We start from the raw sequence: 18707 nt of genomic DNA, 5'->3' as shown, positions 1-18707 counted from the left end.
GCTTAATATCAATAAAAAAATACTAATTGCATAGAGAAATATTAAGATGTTATTGACTTAAAATAAATTTATAAAAATTGCTGAAAAGTTACTTGTAAGTTAGTTTTGTCTTAATTGAAGTTAACTCAAAAGTACTTGGTACTTTTGTGTTTTTGCAGTGTTCAACAAATCGACTTTGTGGTGCTAAGAAAAATGCATGCCACACTTTTCAGATTTTCCTGAGTAAAAAAACTTTTTTCTTTCCCTTTCACACTTATGCACTTAAAATCCCAGTGAAGTTTGTGGAAAACCGCCACAAACTGTGGGGGGAAAAAGTAATTGAAAAATAGTTTTGTGCTTCCAGCTCACCAGAACCAGTGTTCACCCGAGTCCAAAGCCCAGGAGAACCTGAACGCTACACGAGTTCTGGTGTGAGGAGATCAGCAGACGTGTTTGAGGTTTGCACCGTGTCTGACGGGGGCGCTGTAGGCCGAGTTCCAGTCCCGCTCGAAGACGGCCTTCAGCTGGGATTGGACGGTCGGGTCCGGCGAGTCCGTCTGGTTCACGACCAGCGCCGACCCGGCTGTGTTCAGGAAGTAGTCCCCCGACCAGTTAGACGTCCCTGAGGACAAAAACACATATTTATTAATATATTTCACTCCATTTAACTTTTTTTTGTCCACTTTGAGAAGCTGAAATCTCTCTGGGAGAAATAAAATCTTTTTTTTTTCATAACAAATTCAATTTATAATTTTAAATGTGACTTATTATTCTTGAACAGGTTCAGATAGATTTATGGTCTACTCAAAACATGTTCTTCACATTTCTTTTGCCCACAGTCATCCATAGTTAATGAGATTTTAGCTGTTTTAGGGCGTCCTGTCACTTTAAATCCAAGTACGCTGCTGTTGGCCAAACCACCGAAACTCAACGTTTACACTCATGGAAAGTGCCTGCAATTATACAATCTTTGTACATCTTTGAAAAGCAGAAGTTGAGCCTCCTGCACAACCAATAAGAATACAAAAAGTGGTTTTTAAATGGTAAGTCAACAAGAAAACACTTGTCTTTTCCAGCAGCCATTGTACAGTAAAGGAAAACCAGCTGTGCCGAAGCTAAGCTTGGGTTGCTAGGTAACGTGCTGAGGTTCCACTGGGGTTGCTAAGCAACAGGCAGTACCCGTTTGTAACATTAGCATAACTACGACTTTATTCTGGAAATCAGAGTTGGGTAGTTAGATTTACTCTGTTACATTTACTTGAGTAACTTTTTGGGAAAAATTTACTTTTAGGAGTATTTTTACTGTGCTGTACTTTGAGTAATTTTATAATGAAGTATCTCTACTCTTACTTGTATAAAATTTCTGGATTTTCTACCCACAAAACATGTTTTAACCCAAAACTTCACCAGACACAGACACACACCTGCAGTTTTTACTAAAGTTTCCTAAGTTTTTTTAATTGAAAGAAACCGATTTGTAAAATTTTAATTTTGCCTGATTTTGTTATTTTTTGCTACGTATATGAATTTTTGTCTTCAAAATACCAACTTTATATTTTGGTCCTTCTGATGATGTAACTATTAAATATTAAATGATTGATCATTTGATCAGTTACTCAGTACTTTTTACCAAATACTTTTTTACTCTTAGTTGAGTAAAACTATGTTGAAGTTGTGTTACTCTGACTTGAATGCAGTTTTTGGTTTCTCTGCTCCTCTGATGGTAACATTATGATTTTATTCTCATAACTAAATAATAACAGTAGCCTGGCGCTAAAACTACGTCATAGAGTTGATCTTCAAAGTCCAAATACAACAAAGCTGTAAATCAAGATGGCCGCCCTGATGACATCACTCTGAACTACGGAAACCCAGGGAGCGAATTGATTTATTTTTCAATCATTAAATCATCAGAACCAAAGATCAAGTTAATGGATTTACTGCAGGTCTTACCAATATAGGCCACTTTGTCGGTCACCATGTACTTGTTGTGGTTCACTCTTGCGTAGGGAATCGCTTTCTGTCTCGGGTCGGCGGGAACCGTAAACAGCCTCTGAAAAACCGACACCGAACACCCCGGATTCGTTACCGTAGCAACCGGCCCGCCCGGCGTACCGCGGCTGCGTTTTTCAGGAGGAGGCGCCACTCACCACCTGGACGTCCAGCTTGTTTCTGTAGTCGTGAACCGAAGCCAGAGACTTCAGGAAGGGCAGCATGACGGGCGGAGAGTGAGGCCAGCAGCTGATCAGCAGGCGAACTTTGACCTTCCTCTCGTACGCCGACCGCCTCAGCTGCGTGTCGATGTCGGCCCAGTACCTGCACACAGCGCAAAATATCAAACCTAGCATAGCAGTTAACAGAGGAGAGGGAATGATTTCACAATAACCAACTGTGATGAGTTTTGAAAACTAGCCTGCATTTATTCATAATTTAAAAATTATGACAACATATTAGAGCCAAGCTAACAAAAAACTTTAATTACCAGAATAAACAGATAATATTACAGAATAAAGTCCTAAAATGAAGAGAATAATGTCATCATATTTCCAGAATGAAGTTGTAATATTAACAGGATAAAGTTGAACTGCGGTAAAATGAGGAATATTGAGCATATTATTTTGTTATACTGTAGTATCGGTTTTATAAATAATTAAATACTAAATCTGTTCACATCATCAGATTTCTATCAGCATCAGTCTGTTTGCTGCTGATAATCTGACTAAATTCTGGCTGATTTAGCTTTTGAATTTGACCAATTGGCTTGAAAACTGAAGACATGGTGGATCAAAAGTTATCAAAATGAAATATTCTGACTTTTATTTACATTATTTCTTTTTTTTTCAGTATCTTCTTATTTTTCCTTTCTTCTAGGCTACAGTAATCCACATGATGCTACAGCTATCATTGCTAAAATCCACTCAGCTTCACCTTTTCGGGTGCGTATACTCCGTAGTGGGCAGGTAGTTCATGACAGCGATGTAGATGAACTCCTCTGCGTCGTCAATCACGCTGAGAAGCGACTGAAGATCCGGAGTCCTGCCGGCGGCGCAGAAGGACTGAGGAGAGCTCTGAACGGGACAGGAGAGTTAACAAAACAGGAAGTAGGAGTCTGGTGTTACTGGAATAAAAGCTGATCCTTACAGAGAGGTAAACGCTGGACGGCGTGCTGTTCAGCGGCAGCTGGAGCGGCGTGTCTTTGTTGTACAGGGTGGAGAAGCTGGACGGCCACGGCGACGGGATGGACTCGCTCCCTCCAACCAACCAATAAGCTTCAAAGATCTTCTCCAGGTCTGAGGCCAGGCAGCTGCAGTTGTAGACGACGGCTCCCAGCTCCTTCACCTGGACAACCGGGGAGCCAAATGACAATCTGAGGCTGTGTTCGCACCAGTCCTGTTTAATCCACTTTAATACAACTCCACTCCGTTTGTCCAGGAAGTCCGGTTCGGTTGTGGAGGTCTGAATCGAACCAAAAAAGCGAAGTCTGGTTCACCTACGAACCCCGGTCTCGGTTCATTTGAAGTGAACTCTGGTTTGGTTTGAATGCATGTGTGAACGCCAAGTGGACCAGAGACCGCCCCAAAAGAAGGAAGTGAGCTGTAGCATTCTGGGTAAATACATACGTTTTGTTGACAACCAGAAACCAGAGATGTGAAATGTTGCATATTTTGTTATCAATCCAATACCAAGTAAACACAGGGCCAGTATCGCCAATATCAATATCAATATCGATATCGATACTTCTTAAGTATCATCAAACTTCAGACCTTTACATGTCAGCATAATAAACATGCCGGTATGTTTTTCTAAAACGAATTTTAGTTTTAGAAAAACTAAAATTTGTTTTGTTTTTCTAAACAAATTCATTTAGAAAAACTAAACAAATTTAAGTGCATTATTTTCAAAATAAAATATCATTTGAGAGCAAATCAAAGCAAAAATATTTTAACAGAACACTTAAACTACAATACAACAATAAAATAAAATTTCAAAAAACTTAAGTATAAATCTTACGATGCTAATATTGATCTGATATTGATACGGACTTGGTATCAATATTATTGATATGTTGTATCGATCCACCCACCTCTACTCTACTACTTGCTGCATTCTTGTTGGTTGTGCAGAAGGCTCTACTAATGCTTTTTACAAAGATGTACGGTTCTATAACTGCACATCAGATTGCAGCCATTTTCCCTCTAAAACAGCTTAAGATCGGCAGAACTGAGCTGAAATCTCATCGTCCAAGAATGATTTAGTGGAAAACGTAATCAACATGTTTTGACTAGGCCACAGGCCTATCCTGAGCGCTTCAAGCAGTCCAGCTGTACCTGCGTCAGGGACCTCCAGTCCATGTTGGCGCTGCCGATGTAAATGTGCGTCTTGTCCACGACCCAGAACTTGGTGTGAAGAACCCCGGTGGTGAGCGCCCTCATGTTGACCGTCCTGACGTCGGCTCCTGAAACACACCTGGGCTTTAGCAGGCGCTCTTTGTTGATGTTCAGATTATAGACAATTATTCATAAGATACACAAACAGATGTGAAGTTCAGAGGAGCCTCGGTAATGAACTGATTTTCTGTGAAGAGAAACTGGAAAGTGATTGCAAAATGTTTTCCCATTTTGGATTTTTTTTGTTGAAAATTTAGAAATATTCAAAATAAAATGGAGCTTGAGAATCTGAAACACATGGGAGAAATGGTAGCGCCATTTGTTTGGCTTGGTACTGATTGGCTGAGCGCACAAGAGAGGAAACGAGGAAAAATGTAGCGCTTAGCGCCAAGATGGCTTCCACTGAGTGTATTAATGCGTATCAAGGTATATTTAATGTTTTTTTTTGGCTCTAGTGGCCTTTATTTGATAGATAATTGACAGGAAGGTGGGTCATGGGAGAGGGGGGAAGACATGCAGCGGAGGTCGCCAAGGCCGGGAATCAAACCTGTGACTGCCGCGTTGAGGACTAAGGGCTCCATATGTGGGTTGAGCTTAACCACTGCACCACCACAGCACACCCCGTATATTTAATGTTTTAACTATTAAAATAAGCAGCTTTTAATAATTTTTTAGAGGGAATTTTAAATATTCACAAATTTTAGGAATTTCTGGATACAGAGAGTTCACTTCTGAATAAATATAAGATTTATAAATGTAAAAACGTATAAAGGCATGTTTTTATAAATCACTAAATGGCTTGGATGCATTAATTAATGGTTGGACTTGATCAAAATTTTTATTAAGTTAGTTGCAGATTCTGTAATTAATTAATCACAATTTAATCAAACTATATATCAACAAACTTTAGGTTAATTCGAGCATCTTTATGAGTTTTTCTACAGACTTTTCTGGAATTCCTCTGAGATAGTTTTTAGAAAAACATTCAGAAAAGATTTTGCTGCTTTGATTTTGCTGATGCTTTATGTATAACAAAGTGACAGCATAATTAGCTTGTGCACTTTTTTCTAGAATTCAATCTCTTAAAGGGGAAGCGCCAAAAACGTTGCACTTCTATTAAAACATTAACTACGAGGGTTTTGCAGCTGCGGATGTGAAGGTAATGAATCACCTGAGTCGTTGAGCAGTTTGAGGTCAGCTTGTGGTTTTCCCTCCTGCGAATCCACTGCAATCCGAACGGGAAGCTTCCCGGAGAGTTCAGCCAGCCTCTTCAAAACCTCCTCCCCCTGCGCAAACAGAAACCGTTATTACACACTACACTGCAAAAACATGACATCTTACCAAGTGTTTTTGGTTTCATTTCCAGTGTATCTTAGTTCACTTGAAATAAGACAAAACCAACTTAAAAATAACTTCAACGAGAAATAGGAGCTTATTTTAAGTCAATATTTCCTTAATATTGATGAAACCGTTCTAGTTTTATTTGTAGAATATTCCACTGAGATGTTACCTAGCAACCCCAGCCAAGCTCAGCCCCGTTACCTAGCAACCAAGTTCTAGTTCCACTGGCAGATTATTTCACTTATAATATGGAAAAAATGTTTTGATAAGTGAAATATACCTACCTACCTACCTACCTACCTACCAACCAACCAACCAACCAACCAACCAACCAACCAACCAACCAACCATCTTCTTTACACCCTTGTCCCTCAGTGGGGTCGGGAGGGTTGCTGGTTCCTCTCCAGCTARCGTACCRGGCGAGAGGCGGGGTCACCTGGACAGGTCGCCAGTCTGTCGCAGGGCAACACAGAGACACACAACCATGCACACACACACTCACACCTAGGGGCAATTTAGACAGACCAATTAACCTGACAGTCATGTTTTTGGACTGTGGGAGGAAACCGGAGAACCCGGAGAAAACCCATTAAAGAATTATTAACTTAAGACAAACTCTGATATCATGGAAAGAAACATCAACATTTTTAATGTTTTTTAGTCACTATTTAATAAATATTACATAAATTTAGCATAAGTTCTAACCTCATACCGTCTCATTTTAGATGGTCATAAATTCTGTGGGAGAACATTTCATTATCAGATAATATCTTTTTTCAGCACAATATTCTCTTTTTATTATAAGAAAATATTACATTTTTTCATTTTTCCCCACAGTTCTCATGGTTTTTTGCAGCTGAACGTTTTTCCAGGAGGAAGCTAATGCTAAAGTGCTTAGTTAGCTATGCTAACACTAAAGCGCTACACCAGGAGGAGCTTGAGGAGCAAAGCAGCTTGGTAGCCAATCAGAGAATGAGCATCAAAAATAAGATTTAAATAAATCATTTTAACTTCTATTTTACTTTTAAAAACTATGTAATAGCAAAATAAAAAATTATGATGAAAATTTTAAGATAAAAAATATATCAGATTTAATTCTCCTTATTTTTCCATCCAACTTTGTGAGGTGCCACAGCGCCCCCTGGCGGCCTCCACTTTGAGAAACACTGCACTATTTATACTAGAATCAATATAAAGCACTGTGTGGTATTTTGTGTTTTACAGTGCAGAGGACCTTGGGGTGGCTCTGACCTGAGAGGCTGAGGGTTCGTGGGTGCTGGTGTCCTCGTTAGTGAGCGTCCAATAGAAGGAGGCGATGTCGACGCTGCTGCGCGCCTCGCTCATCAGGCGGACCCACGCCTGGAAGATGGAGGGGCTGCTGGTGCTGGAGTTGAACTCCATCCCCTCAGGGATGCTCTCCACCAGGACGATCCTGACGGGGAGAAGAACAGGAAAATGACAAACCATCACAGTCTCCAGGTAGAGCAGCTTCGGTTTGGAAACTTTACATTTTTATAGGAAATTTAATCAGAGAATATTCAAGTTTTTTTGTATTGGAAATATGTAAAATTTATCTCAAAATGTTTGAGTTTCTTTGGTGGAAATTTACAAATTTTTCTTCCCTTTTATCTTTAATATTATGTAGAAAAGTTATAAATGAAGCTTTTTTTTTTAAAGTGTTCATACTTACTAACTTTTTCCTGTTTTGTCAAGTTAAAACCTGAAACTTCATTGTGTTTTATTTGTATTTTAAATGACAGGAATGTTGGCCTGATTCAATGTTCTAACTGAAATGTTAGCTATGCTAACACTAAAGCGCTACACCAGGAGGAAGCTAATGCTAAAGTGCTTAGTTAATTCCACCAACATAGCTTAGCTTTCTTTTCCACTGCCTACATTTCCCAGAATGCCATGAGGTTCTAGATCAGCGTTCGTTAAATATCCTATATATTGAATATTAAATATTCTTTCAGATGCATTATCTATTGATACTCACATCAATAGATATACCGCTAATGTTAGCGTCTTTGCTTACTTGCAGGGGTCGGAGCAGGACTCCACCGTCTCCTGAAGGCGGCTGCTGATGGAGGCCGGATGCTGGAACGTTGAACCTGCCGACGTCACTGACCCCGCCGCCCTCGGGGTCAGGATGCTGTAGAGCGCCATGGCAGCCAGAAGCACACAGACCACGGCGGCCAGAGCGATCTGCCACCTGGCGAACTGACGGACAAACGGCTACAGTTATTTATTTATTCTGTCCTGAATCAGAGGAACAGACTGAATCCCAGGAGAAACTCACCAGCTGCGCTCTGCGGGAGAATTCCTGCCTCCGTCTCTCCGGATCCACCATCTGCACACATTCACTCAATTATCACTCAGCTCTGTTGAGACCAGTCTGGGTTAGCTGACACTTTAGCTTTCTGAGAAGTGAAACCAGTTATGTGACTGAAACCCGAATAACACCTTCCGGGCGTTTTACATTTTCATAATTTATCAAATCAATAACTTCCTGTTTTTGCAGAACGACCTCATGACTCTCAATGAAACCTGAAATACACTTAAAAAACAAGAACTAAGGGGTTTAAAATGCTCTAACACACAGAATTATTAGCATATTAAAACATTTTAAATAATTTACCGACACAGATCAAGACTTTAGTCAATAACAGCTCATTAGTATTCATTGTAGATCAAAAATACGTTCTAAAAAGTATAAGGTAGTTAATATACTATACTAATATAAATCCAGAAACAGAATTACAATCATGTCCAATAAATTAAATATAAGTCCTGGTGTTTGTCAGATTAAAAGTACCATTAGAAAATAACAACCGTTAATCAAGTATTAAAAATAATTAATTTAATCAAGGCTACATTTGTTTTTAAAGATATATTTTTTTAATGGCCTAAAGCAATATTACAATTTTTTTAAATGTCATGTTTTTATTAGCTTAAAGTGAAAAATCATCATGATTACCTGAAATAAAGGCTGTCTAAATTAGTATGTTTTAATAAGTGATAAAGTTTATAAAATAATTTGTTTTTCCAGTAATTTTCTAATTTATTGAATGTGTGTCTCTTGTAAAGCATGAAGAACATGGTTACCTGGTTATAGGTGATGTCCGACTTCATGTTCACGTTTCTGTCCGATTATCCCCAAGACTCAGAGAAAACAGGAAGAAAATAGAGAATATTTCTCTTTTTTCAAACAACAAAAAAATCTGAATAAAAAATCCAGAGAGTGAACAAAACAGAAGCAGTTCCATTATTTCCAAACACGACAATCAATAAAGACACACGGCTTTGCTTGTTTTTAGATTTCCAGGCACATAGTGTCATTTTTTTTAGCACAATCAAGTAACCATGATTTAACGCCTTGAAATTGGGGCTCTGTCTCTTTAAGAAGCTCCTGCTCTTTCTCCACCTTCATGACGTCATCACTACAGCGCTCCTGTATGAACGCTGCAGAATGTACATTTTGTAAAACAAACATGTTTTTAAAAACTGTCACTGTGTTGTGACAGTATAATCTGTGGAAAAATGTAACTCCTCTGTCGTCTCTCAGTTCTGACTAGAAACAACCAATCAGAGCAGGGAGGAGGGTCTTAGCGCTGTCAATCACCTTCTATGCTACAACTAGCATAGCTTGTTGTGGATGCCAAAGCTAGCTAGCGTCGCCACAGATGGCAGCAGATAAACTGCTTTCCTGTAAGTTGTTTCTTCACCAATAGCACATTTAGCAGCGAGTACATGAGGATGATTGACAGCGTTAAGACCCTCCTCCTGCTGCTTCTGAACTGCTGCTGGCTAGTCTGAAGGATTTCTCAAATCTGCATGAAAGAAAGATGATGGAATAAGATTATAATATTATGTGCAGCTTAAAAGAAGTCAATCTGACATAACGCTGCCATCCAGGAACCGGGGAAGTGAAGATGCTGACGGCAGGAATGTGCCACAGTAAAACCCCTGAGACTGCAGTCACCAGAGTTTCTGCCACAAGAGAAACACGTGAGGCAGCTGGAACAGGAAGGCTGCAGTTCGATCAAACTGTTCTTCAAAAACCAAACGTGCCGTGATCCTCGGGTTGTTCAAAAACAAACATATTATGATCCAGCTACTGCTTCTGCTAAAATCTAATATTCTACTTCTACTCCATGAACATGTTGGTAAAACAGTTAACCCTGTTCTCACTTTCCCTGCCATCTCCTTCAATGAATTTAACTGAACGACTGATGGGATGGAAATGTTTCGTTTCCCCCTCACCCTCAAAACTTTTTACCAAGTAATTTTAGTCTAACATCTTATAACACTTGAAATGAGACAAAACTAACTTACAAGTAACTTTTCAGTGAGAAATAAAAGCTTGTTTAAAGTAAACGATTCTTTAATATTTATGAAAAAGTGCCATTTTTTTCCCCCATAAGTGAAATAATCTGCCGGTGGAATTAGAATTTGGTTGCTAGGAGACGGGCCGGGGTTGCTAGGTAACGGCAGTTACAGTTGGTTATGAAATCAGTGGAATAATCTACCAGTGGAAATAATGCTTTTTAAAAATTTTTTTAATCAATGCTAATGTAACTGGGTCTATATTAATAGTTTTATATTTCCACAAAATGTGTTATTTTATGTATTTGTCTGCTTCTACTTGACTGTTGCCGTGTTCCTCTGTGTCTACTATAAGAGGTTTGGTCCTCCAACTCCGCCTTATTTTCTTCTTCTTTGGTTCAGGGTCCTCCATTTCCTCTCCCCTTTTGTTATTCGTTCCACTGGGGAGAGGCAAGTTTTATAATCTATTGTAATCCTTTCATTTATATTGTTCAAATGTTTATTTTTCCTTCTGTATTAATGATAAGTGTTTGGATATTTTCATTTGAGTTGCTATTACACCTTTATATCATTTGATGCATGCTAACTATTATTTTGTATAGATCGGGTTGGAGAACTGGAGCACATGCTAGGTGCTAATGCTAATATCTCCCGATTGACAGATTAAATAAACGGAGACCCTCCAAACCCAGACTTGATGTCTTGTGGTTTGTCTGATCACTACACAACACACACAACGCAGAAATCCACCGGTCACACTAAGAAATTATTTACTTTAAACAAGCTCATATTTCTTGCTGAAAGGTTATTTGTAAGTTAGTTTTGTGTCATTTTACTGCTAAACCCAAATTACTTGGTAAGACTTTGTGTTTTTGCAGTGTGTAACTTTACCTTGTTACCGGTGACCTTTAATCTTAAGTCTTCCCCGTCTAAAACCAAATTTCGGTGCCTGTTGGGTATAATTTAATCATTGTCCACTTTTAAAGTTCGTCTTAAAACCCATTTATTTTACTTGGCTTTCAACACCAGCGGGATCTAGTTTTAAATTGTATGTTTTCGTTTTTAAACTGTAAGAGTTTTTTTTTTTAGTTCTTTCTATTATTATTTTTTAAATTATCGTTATGTTGTGTTTTACTGTACAGCACTTTGTATCAGCTGTGGTTGTTTTAAAGTGCTTTATAAATAAAGTTGGATTGGATTGACAGTTATTTGCTAATTAATTCAATTTAAAAAGTACTTAATTAATTCCAAAGTCATAACTCATCTGATGATCTTCAAAGAGTTGCAGTGGATAGTGAGGCTGAAGGAAGTAGGAATTTCCAGTAGCAGCCAATGAATCTGAAGAATGTTTGCAGCATCAGTGTCTCATGACTGTCATCACATGCTAACAGCTCAATTTACAAGCATAAGAAATGATATTTTACAGTAATAAGTCCGGAATGACATCATCAATTGTTGACAAGCACTGCTAACCCACAGTGATTGCTTTATAATCATTATCTGGTTAGAAATCAGAAAGACGTTGAAGTCGGGGATTGGATCGTTAAACAATATAATCGATGGAGGAAATATAGTTTGACTTTCCTCCAATTGTCTCTGCATCCAGGAATCTTCCTTTATGAGTTTGGGGTCAAAGTTCAGGTATTAAATTAGCTACGTAGCATAATAGCTGCCGGAAAGTAGCAAACATCCCTCCAGCTGACCAAACCAACAGGTAATAACTGAATAATGCGGAACATTTATGCCAACATTTTTTTTTCCATTTCAGTGTTAAAAACAAAACAAAACATAAAATTGAAGTCTTCATCATAAAGCCGAAGGCAGCACCAGTTCAGAGGAAGTTCCCAACACATTGTTTATGAACTGGAACTAGGAAATCCCAACTTCCGAGTCCTAAACGCACCATCAAACCATTAAAAACAAATAAACAAATCTGCCCCATTTGTAGGTAAAATAATTCTGATGTTGTTTACATTGAACTGAGGAACGAAAATAAAAAACAGAGGAACTATGACTCGAGTTTTTCTGACTCATTTTGTGATAAATTGTTGCGAATTGACCAAAACACGAATTTGGCAGTAAGTTAGTTCACTTCAGCTCCGCAGAAATAATCTAGTTCACCGTATAAATATTAAATAACTGATCTAAAGTGAGGAAAAACAACTTACTCTGTTGACGTGAGATGAGAGGAACAAAAGTCGCTGACACAGCAAAACCATAAACAAAAAACTAACTTTCAGTCAAAAATAATAGAAAAACTCCCAACTCACCTGTTAACATGCGTTAAAAATCCTTCGATAACTGCATCTAGGTCTTCTCTTTAAACACAATAACGGTTAAATGCGTGTTTAACTGACAACACATTGAAAAGACAGATGTTAAGCGCTGTATCTGTCACAGATGACTGCTAGCTTCATACAGAACCAACGACAGCGAGCTGGGCAGCTGGTCATGTGATCCGGCGAGGCAGCCAATCAGAACTGACACTGTACCGTGACGCAATCCACGAATTCCAGAATTGGCAATATTACGTTTCACCACAAGAGGCCGCTGTTTTACACTACTAGATCTTGGCTGCACTTTGGAATAGGGCTGGAAATACGTTTATATTTACATGAAATGAAACCAAATTAAGTAAAATATGTGTATATTCTGAACATAATAGTCCTTAATTTCTTTTTTTCATAGGGGAGGGGATTTTTAAAAACATTTTCCAGCAGTGGAAAACATATTTACTTTGTGATAATCAAGAAATTAACATGTTTGACTTTGGATATTCCACAATGACTAATAACCGGCTAAAAATAATAGAACCACACAAGAGAACCACATTTTGGCATGTTTTAAATGTGCATATGATAACAAATGCCAATTTTACCAATTTTCTATGGAATAATTGCAATCGATTTCCACAACAGAATGACACTAAAAGGGAAAGCAACATTTTTGGAGCATATGTTTTAGTCATTAGGTTCCATCTTTTTTGGCAAAAGATTGATCTTTTTCTTTACTTTAATGGCAAACAATGCAAAATAAATTGTGTTTCTCTAAAAATGCCAAAATATCAAAATATTTCGCACATTTTAGCTTTTAAGGTTTAAATGGACCAAATATTTTCATCTTCTGGCAAAACATGGAGGTTTTTCTTTATTTTAAAGGCAAACAGTACAAAATAAAATGACACTTTTTTTTTATATATAAATGACAACAAATTCCCTGTAGTAGATTATAAATCGTCTTTTTTCAAAGCATATGTAGCTTTTTAACTGCCAATATGTTGAATTCATTCTGGAAAGAAAACATCTAAAAATAAAACAATTTTTTCATTTTTAAATGTTTCAGTGACCAAATTCTCAAAATAGCAAATATTTGCAAAAGATTGATGTTTTTCTTTATTTTAAAGTTCTCACAATTACAAATTAAAATGGCGGTTCCTTATAAGTGATTGTAAATAATCTTGAAATTGTTATGCAGCCTTGCACTATATATATATATATATATATGTGTGTGTGTGTGTGTGTGTGTGTGTGTGTAGAATTTTTCTCCTTTATACAAAAAAAATATCTGACAATCCACATAAATTTTTACATTTTTAAATGTTTAAGTGCCAAAAAAAGAAAATATCTCCACGATCATTTTGCGTAACATCGATGCTCTTCCTCATTTTAAATGCAACAATACAAAACAAAATGATGGTTCATTAAAATAACAAAAATATATATTTTTTCCAAGCGTTACTTAGCATTTGCGACTCTTATGAAGCATTATTTAGCTTAAATGAGGGGGAAAAAAATCCACCTTTATTTTCAGGTTAAACTGTAGAAACACGCCAGTTCCTCTGGCGACCAGCAGGGGGCAGCAGAGCGCAGGGATACGCCGCTAAAGCCGGAGATGTTTCGGTTTGGTACCAGATCATTTCCAGCAGCAGCAGCTCGGAGCGCAGGCAGTAGAAACATCCATGTAAAACAGAGGAATGTGCCTTTATTTAAAGGGGATGAATGGCCAGTTTGCTTTTGTTGGCGGTGAAACCAGCAGACTGATAAGAAAGAACGAAGAAGAGAAATTCCAGGTCCACACATGCAAACACACCTGCTCCCTTCAGGTTAAAAACCAATGAAATATCAAGCTGAAGGTGTGTAACCACAGAAACCAGGCCAGAAAAAACCTAGACAGTTTTATTATTTTACAGCAACACAGACAGACTTATAGTGAGGCAGTAAAACTCTGGCAGGCGTCTCTTCTGCAGCACACTTTATTTTTCACCATTAATATTCCCATTGTGTCTCATTTTTTTGGGATAAATTTGACGTGTTTGTTTCCATCTTTTTGCAGGTGCGTGGCGTTTATTCCTTCTGTTTTCCCAACAGTAATGCTTTCAGGTTGTATTTTTCCCAGAGTAGGCGTGTTTGAGTCCCTGTGACTCGGCCGAAGGATCGATCCAGAACTCAACTTTTATTACTAACCCAACTTCCTGTTTTTTTAATCCATTTCTGTTTTTTACAGTGCGTTTGTAAAAGTCCAAGAGAAAACAAAACTTCCTTAAACACAACCAGAGGTGAAATCAGACAATAAACTGACATTGTAGCAGCGTCAGAGGTGCGTTTTTAATAAGTAAGCGTCGGTTGTTCTTGTTTTATTTCTATTGTGTGAGGACTATTTATGGCTGAGATGGCCATAAAACCCGGTGACATCACTACAGCAGGCTGTAATGGCTGGTGATGGTGCAAATGGAAACATGAACTATTTTAGGTAACTGCTTTGTTGCCCCAAGGAGATAAATTTTTTTCTCTTCCTTCTAAGTATTTATCTCACTTTAAACCTGAAATAGACGCTTTAAAGTAAACATTTCTGATCTGAATGAATGCGAGGCGAGACAAAAAATGTGGAAATTAAGACTTTCTTTTCCTTTTCCTGTTAAAATGAACCCAAAAATGTCTATAAGTAGAAGATCTGAGCTGCTGTGAACAGAAAATAGAAAATTTTTCCTCTTAAATGATGAAAAACTGACAGAATTCATGTTTTTACACTCAATCAAAAGTACAACTGAAGTGCTTTATTGTTTAAGTGATGGAGTGTTTTTCATGTTTTTATGTGGTGTGGCAGCATAACACAGCATTATTCAGTTATTTATTCATTTGTTTATATCAAATTAAATCAACAAAAATGACCAAACAAGACAATTTGTAAGGAAGATGTGAATAATTTTACTTAAAAATGAACAAAAATAATTCAAAACTGATTAAAAGTAGGTTTCCTAAAGTTTCACTCTACAAAATGTTTAAACAAAATTTTAAATTTGTTTAAGTTTTTAATGGAAAACCAAAGTTTTTTTTAGTTCACATTGAATTTGATGGAGAGAAATAAAACCTAAATTCCTGGTTTGGGTCTGAATAATATTTCAACAGGAATAAAAACGGGATAAAAAAAAAACCGAGCATCTGATTGATAAACATCATCAGCTGTTCGTCGCTTTTCTGAGGCTCAGAATAGATTTTACAGTGCTCAAATATATTTAGTTGTTCCATAACAATCAAATATAATATTTAGAAACATGTAAATGAAAATGGGCCCAACATGAATCCCTGAGGGACGCCTCAGTTGATCTCTATCAGGAAGAGTCGGCTCTCTGGAGAATTTTCTACAAATATTTATTAAATAAACGTTTTATTTTACTGTTTATCTGTTAAACCTTTATGTGTCTTTAATGTGTTTCATTTGATCAAATATGTTTATTCTGATTCTAATGAGATATAATAAATAGGACAAAACAGATTTCTATTTAAATGTTTTTTCTTTTTTTTACAATTTTTGTCAAATATGGCAGAAAAGAAATCAGAAAAAAAAAATATTTATTTTTGTTGGTGCAACTGATGGAAATGCTTTAATTTCACAAAGTGTTCCACAACCATCCACAAAATGTTGATAAATATCTAAAAATAAGACAAATTTTACAGTTTTTAAATGTTTAAATGTCCAAACTGTCAGAGTAGAAAATATTTCTGTCATCGTTTTGCAGAATATTGATGTTTTTCTCTACCTTAATTGTCAACAATTCAAAATAAAAAGACGGTTTGTTAAAAATTACAACACATTTCCTGTAAATTGTAATTTTTCAAGACATTATGTTGGTTTGCACAATAAATATGTAGATTTTTTTCTTATTTCTCAAAAGAAAAGAACTAAAATAACAACATTTTTTTTTTTTTACATTTTTAAGTAAAAATGTAAAAAAAATGTAAAAAAACATTTTTGTAAAAAAACGTTTTTGTAAAACGTTTTTTTACAAAAAAACGTTTTTGTAAAAAAACGTTTTTTTTTACAAAAAAAAACGTTTTTTTTTTTGTAAAAAAAAAAAAAAGAAAATCCCAATAAACTGTTTCCTGATTCAACTGTAGGCTGATACTGATATTAACGTTGCAATTATGGCTAATAACCAATATTACATCATCATCTTGACACGTTAGGTTTTATTAAAGCTCCTTTACAGACTAATAATCAGAAAAAGCGAAAGCGTCATATCTATGATCACAGATTAAAAAAAACCATCTTTTATTTTTCGGTTGCAGATTAGAACAACATTTGATCTTCAGAGTGTAAATGGAGAAACGCAGCGTCGCCCCGGACCAGTTAACAGGTTTAGCTCCTCGGCTGCTAACTAAAACAACAGCTTGTTGCCTCTTAAAGCAACAGGCGTTCACACCCACATCAGGTAACGCTGTGACTCATGTGTTCCTGTTTAGGGGCGGAGACAACGGAGGAACAAAGAAGCATTAGTCTTCCACCACTGATCCGTTGTTCCCTCTCTCTCTCTCTCTCTCTCTCGCTCTCTGTCTTTGCCTCCAGGATCTCCGGAAAGCTGCTCACCTGTGCAGTTAAAGGATGCAGAGACGGAAGCGGAGCGGGCCGCTATAAACCGGAGCCGCCGCCCAACTGGCTGTCAGGTGTGCCTCCGCACGGCATTCCTGGATGATATTCCACATGCAGCAGCAGACGGCGGCTCGGGTGTCATAAACACTTGTTGCCACGGCGACGTGCGGCTACAACACACAAGATTCACCCGTTCGTTTATATTTGTGAGCGGATTTAAAGTGGCAGGATTCATGTAAAATTTACTCTCTTTTTTTAGCTTTACATCAAGTTATAACGCAACAAAAACAAACCGGGAGTGTTGCTTTGATTTTTTTCATGCATGAAAAAAATCCCCGGACCCCCGGACCATGGCAACCATTCAGCTGTGATAAATGTCTGGTTGGACCTAGCTCCGCCTACTAAATTCAGCTCCTTCAGACTAGCCAGCAGCAATTAGCAAACACCTGGTGCATCAGCTGAGCTCATTATAGGAGCTACTGCTCAGTGAAACACTGGTAAAAACGTCGTTAAAGGGTTAATAGAGGAGCCATGTTGGGACAACTTCCTGAAGCCGGAGTTTAAGAAATAGCTGGAATTTCTTAAAGAGACAGAGGCCCAATTTCTATGTCAAATTTCTTTTAAGTCATATTTGATATTGTTAGTAACATAATTACTTGACTGTGCTATAAAAATGACACCACGTGCCTGGAAAACACAAAATACTGCCCGTTTAATCCAACTCCAGTCCGTTTGTCCAGTTTGTCTGGGAGGTGTGAATGTGCAGTTGAAGCTAATCTGGTCCGTCTACAAACCTCAGTCTGGGTTTGGTTGAAGTGAACTCTGGTGCGGTTTGAATGCAAATGTGAACACCAAGTGGACCGTAGACTGCTCCAAAAACAGGAAGTGGACTATAACACTGGGCATTCTGGGCTAGCCTAGCGCTAGCGCTAGAAATGGCTTGTGGTCTTTAGCAAAAGGCAAAAGAGAAATCCTAAAACTGCTAAAATCTGACACTACTCCATTTTTATTTACATTTTGTCCATATATTTGAGCAATTTGACATAAACAATTTTAAATAAATTAAAAATTTAAATAAATGTAAATAAATTTGCTTAATGGAAACACACCAATTTAAAAAAAAAAAACCTAGTTTTTTGATAAAACGTTTTGGCAACGGCACACTTTTTTTTGCATCATACTACTGACAGAAACGTCAAAGAAGATGACAACAGGAAGTAGTAGGATGATGGAGAAACATGTTTTTTACTGACTTGTAACTTATGTATGTAACTTATGTAACTTATGTAGCAATAGAGTTTATAAAGTACAGAAATACCAGGTAAAAACATTCCAGATGAAGGTGTGACGATATTATCCGGCTTAAGGTGCAAAAGTTGCTGTTTCTCCTTTGACTCACCTGGAAAAAGCAGGTAAAAAGTCAAAGCGGCGAGCAAGCTGGAGCTGTAATGCACAGGGGTTGGACTCTGCAACACAGCTGATAAATTAGAGCCCAGAAATGATGACAACAAATTGATTTTGACAGACGGCCAGTTCGTTCTGTTCCCCTTCAGCCCACGTCTGCCTGGGCTGGACTGCATGACCGGGTGTGGGCGATCCTGGTCAGAGTGTGGACGTGGATGTGGGGTTTGAACAGGGCAGAAGAACAAGCTGTTCACCCAGAGCTGCTGAGCCGATGCCACAGGCTGGGTGGACTGTAAGGTGGCACGTTTTAAAGTCCTTCATAAATAATTTAAGCCTGAATCCACCAAGGTAGAATTAGAAAACAATTAAAGGTGACCCATTATGCTTCCTTCAACAAGTTAG

General features: G+C 37.6%; 1 protein-coding gene and 2 long non-coding RNA genes across 4 annotated transcripts in view; 1 reads left to right on the top strand and 2 right to left on the bottom strand.

The window, feature by feature from the left end:
• Positions 1–245: 245 nt before the first annotated feature.
• Positions 246–12475, bottom strand: pld3 (phospholipase D family member 3). The gene is made up of 12 exons (XM_008426580.2): positions 12305–12475; positions 8814–8870; positions 8008–8058; positions 7744–7928; positions 6960–7140; positions 5539–5653; positions 4308–4435; positions 3121–3318; positions 2908–3047; positions 2130–2295; positions 1933–2032; positions 246–601 (listed from the first exon to the last, which is right to left on the bottom strand). Exons 2-12 carry the CDS (start codon positions 8838–8840, stop codon positions 420–422), a joined length of 1473 nt encoding a protein of 490 aa, XP_008424802.1. The 5' UTR covers positions 8841–8870; positions 12305–12475; the 3' UTR covers positions 246–419.
• Positions 12476–14028: 1553 nt separating this feature from the next.
• LOC103475153 (uncharacterized) lies at positions 14029–16969 on the top strand. Its single transcript, XR_535302.2, has 3 exons — positions 14029–14166; positions 16601–16743; positions 16878–16969. It is a non-coding gene; the product is annotated as an uncharacterized LOC103475153 (long non-coding RNA).
• LOC103475154 (uncharacterized) overlaps positions 16678–18707 on the bottom strand; it is a 32193-nt gene continuing 30163 nt past the window's right edge. For both annotated transcript variants that reach the window (XR_535304.2, XR_535303.2), the window contains 2 exons: positions 16899–17071; positions 16678–16766 (listed from right to left, as the gene is read on the bottom strand). This is a non-coding gene — a long non-coding RNA (uncharacterized LOC103475154). The remainder of the gene's footprint in view (positions 16767–16898; positions 17072–18707) is intronic.

The sequence above is a fragment of the Poecilia reticulata genome, linkage group LG13, assembly GCF_000633615.1.
Source record: "Poecilia reticulata strain Guanapo linkage group LG13, Guppy_female_1.0+MT, whole genome shotgun sequence".
Taxonomy (NCBI): Eukaryota; Metazoa; Chordata; class Actinopteri; order Cyprinodontiformes; family Poeciliidae; genus Poecilia; species Poecilia reticulata.
Note: the sequence above shows the minus strand (reverse complement) of the source record. Positions and strands in the feature narration are given on the sequence as shown.

What these genes read in the sequence shown, in the direction of transcription:
- pld3 (XM_008426580.2), bottom strand. Translation starts at nt 8,840, where the DNA reads ATGAAGTCGGACATCACCTATAACCAG. An exon ending in CAAACTGCTCAACGACTCAG is followed by an intron (nt 4,436 to 5,538) that starts GTGATTCATTAC and finishes GGTGTGTTTCAG; the next exon opens with GAGCCGACGTCAGGACGGTC. An exon ending in CGACAAAGTGGCCTATATTG is followed by an intron (nt 602 to 1,932) that starts GTAAGACCTGCA and finishes TTTTGTCCTCAG; the next exon opens with GGACGTCTAACTGGTCGGGG.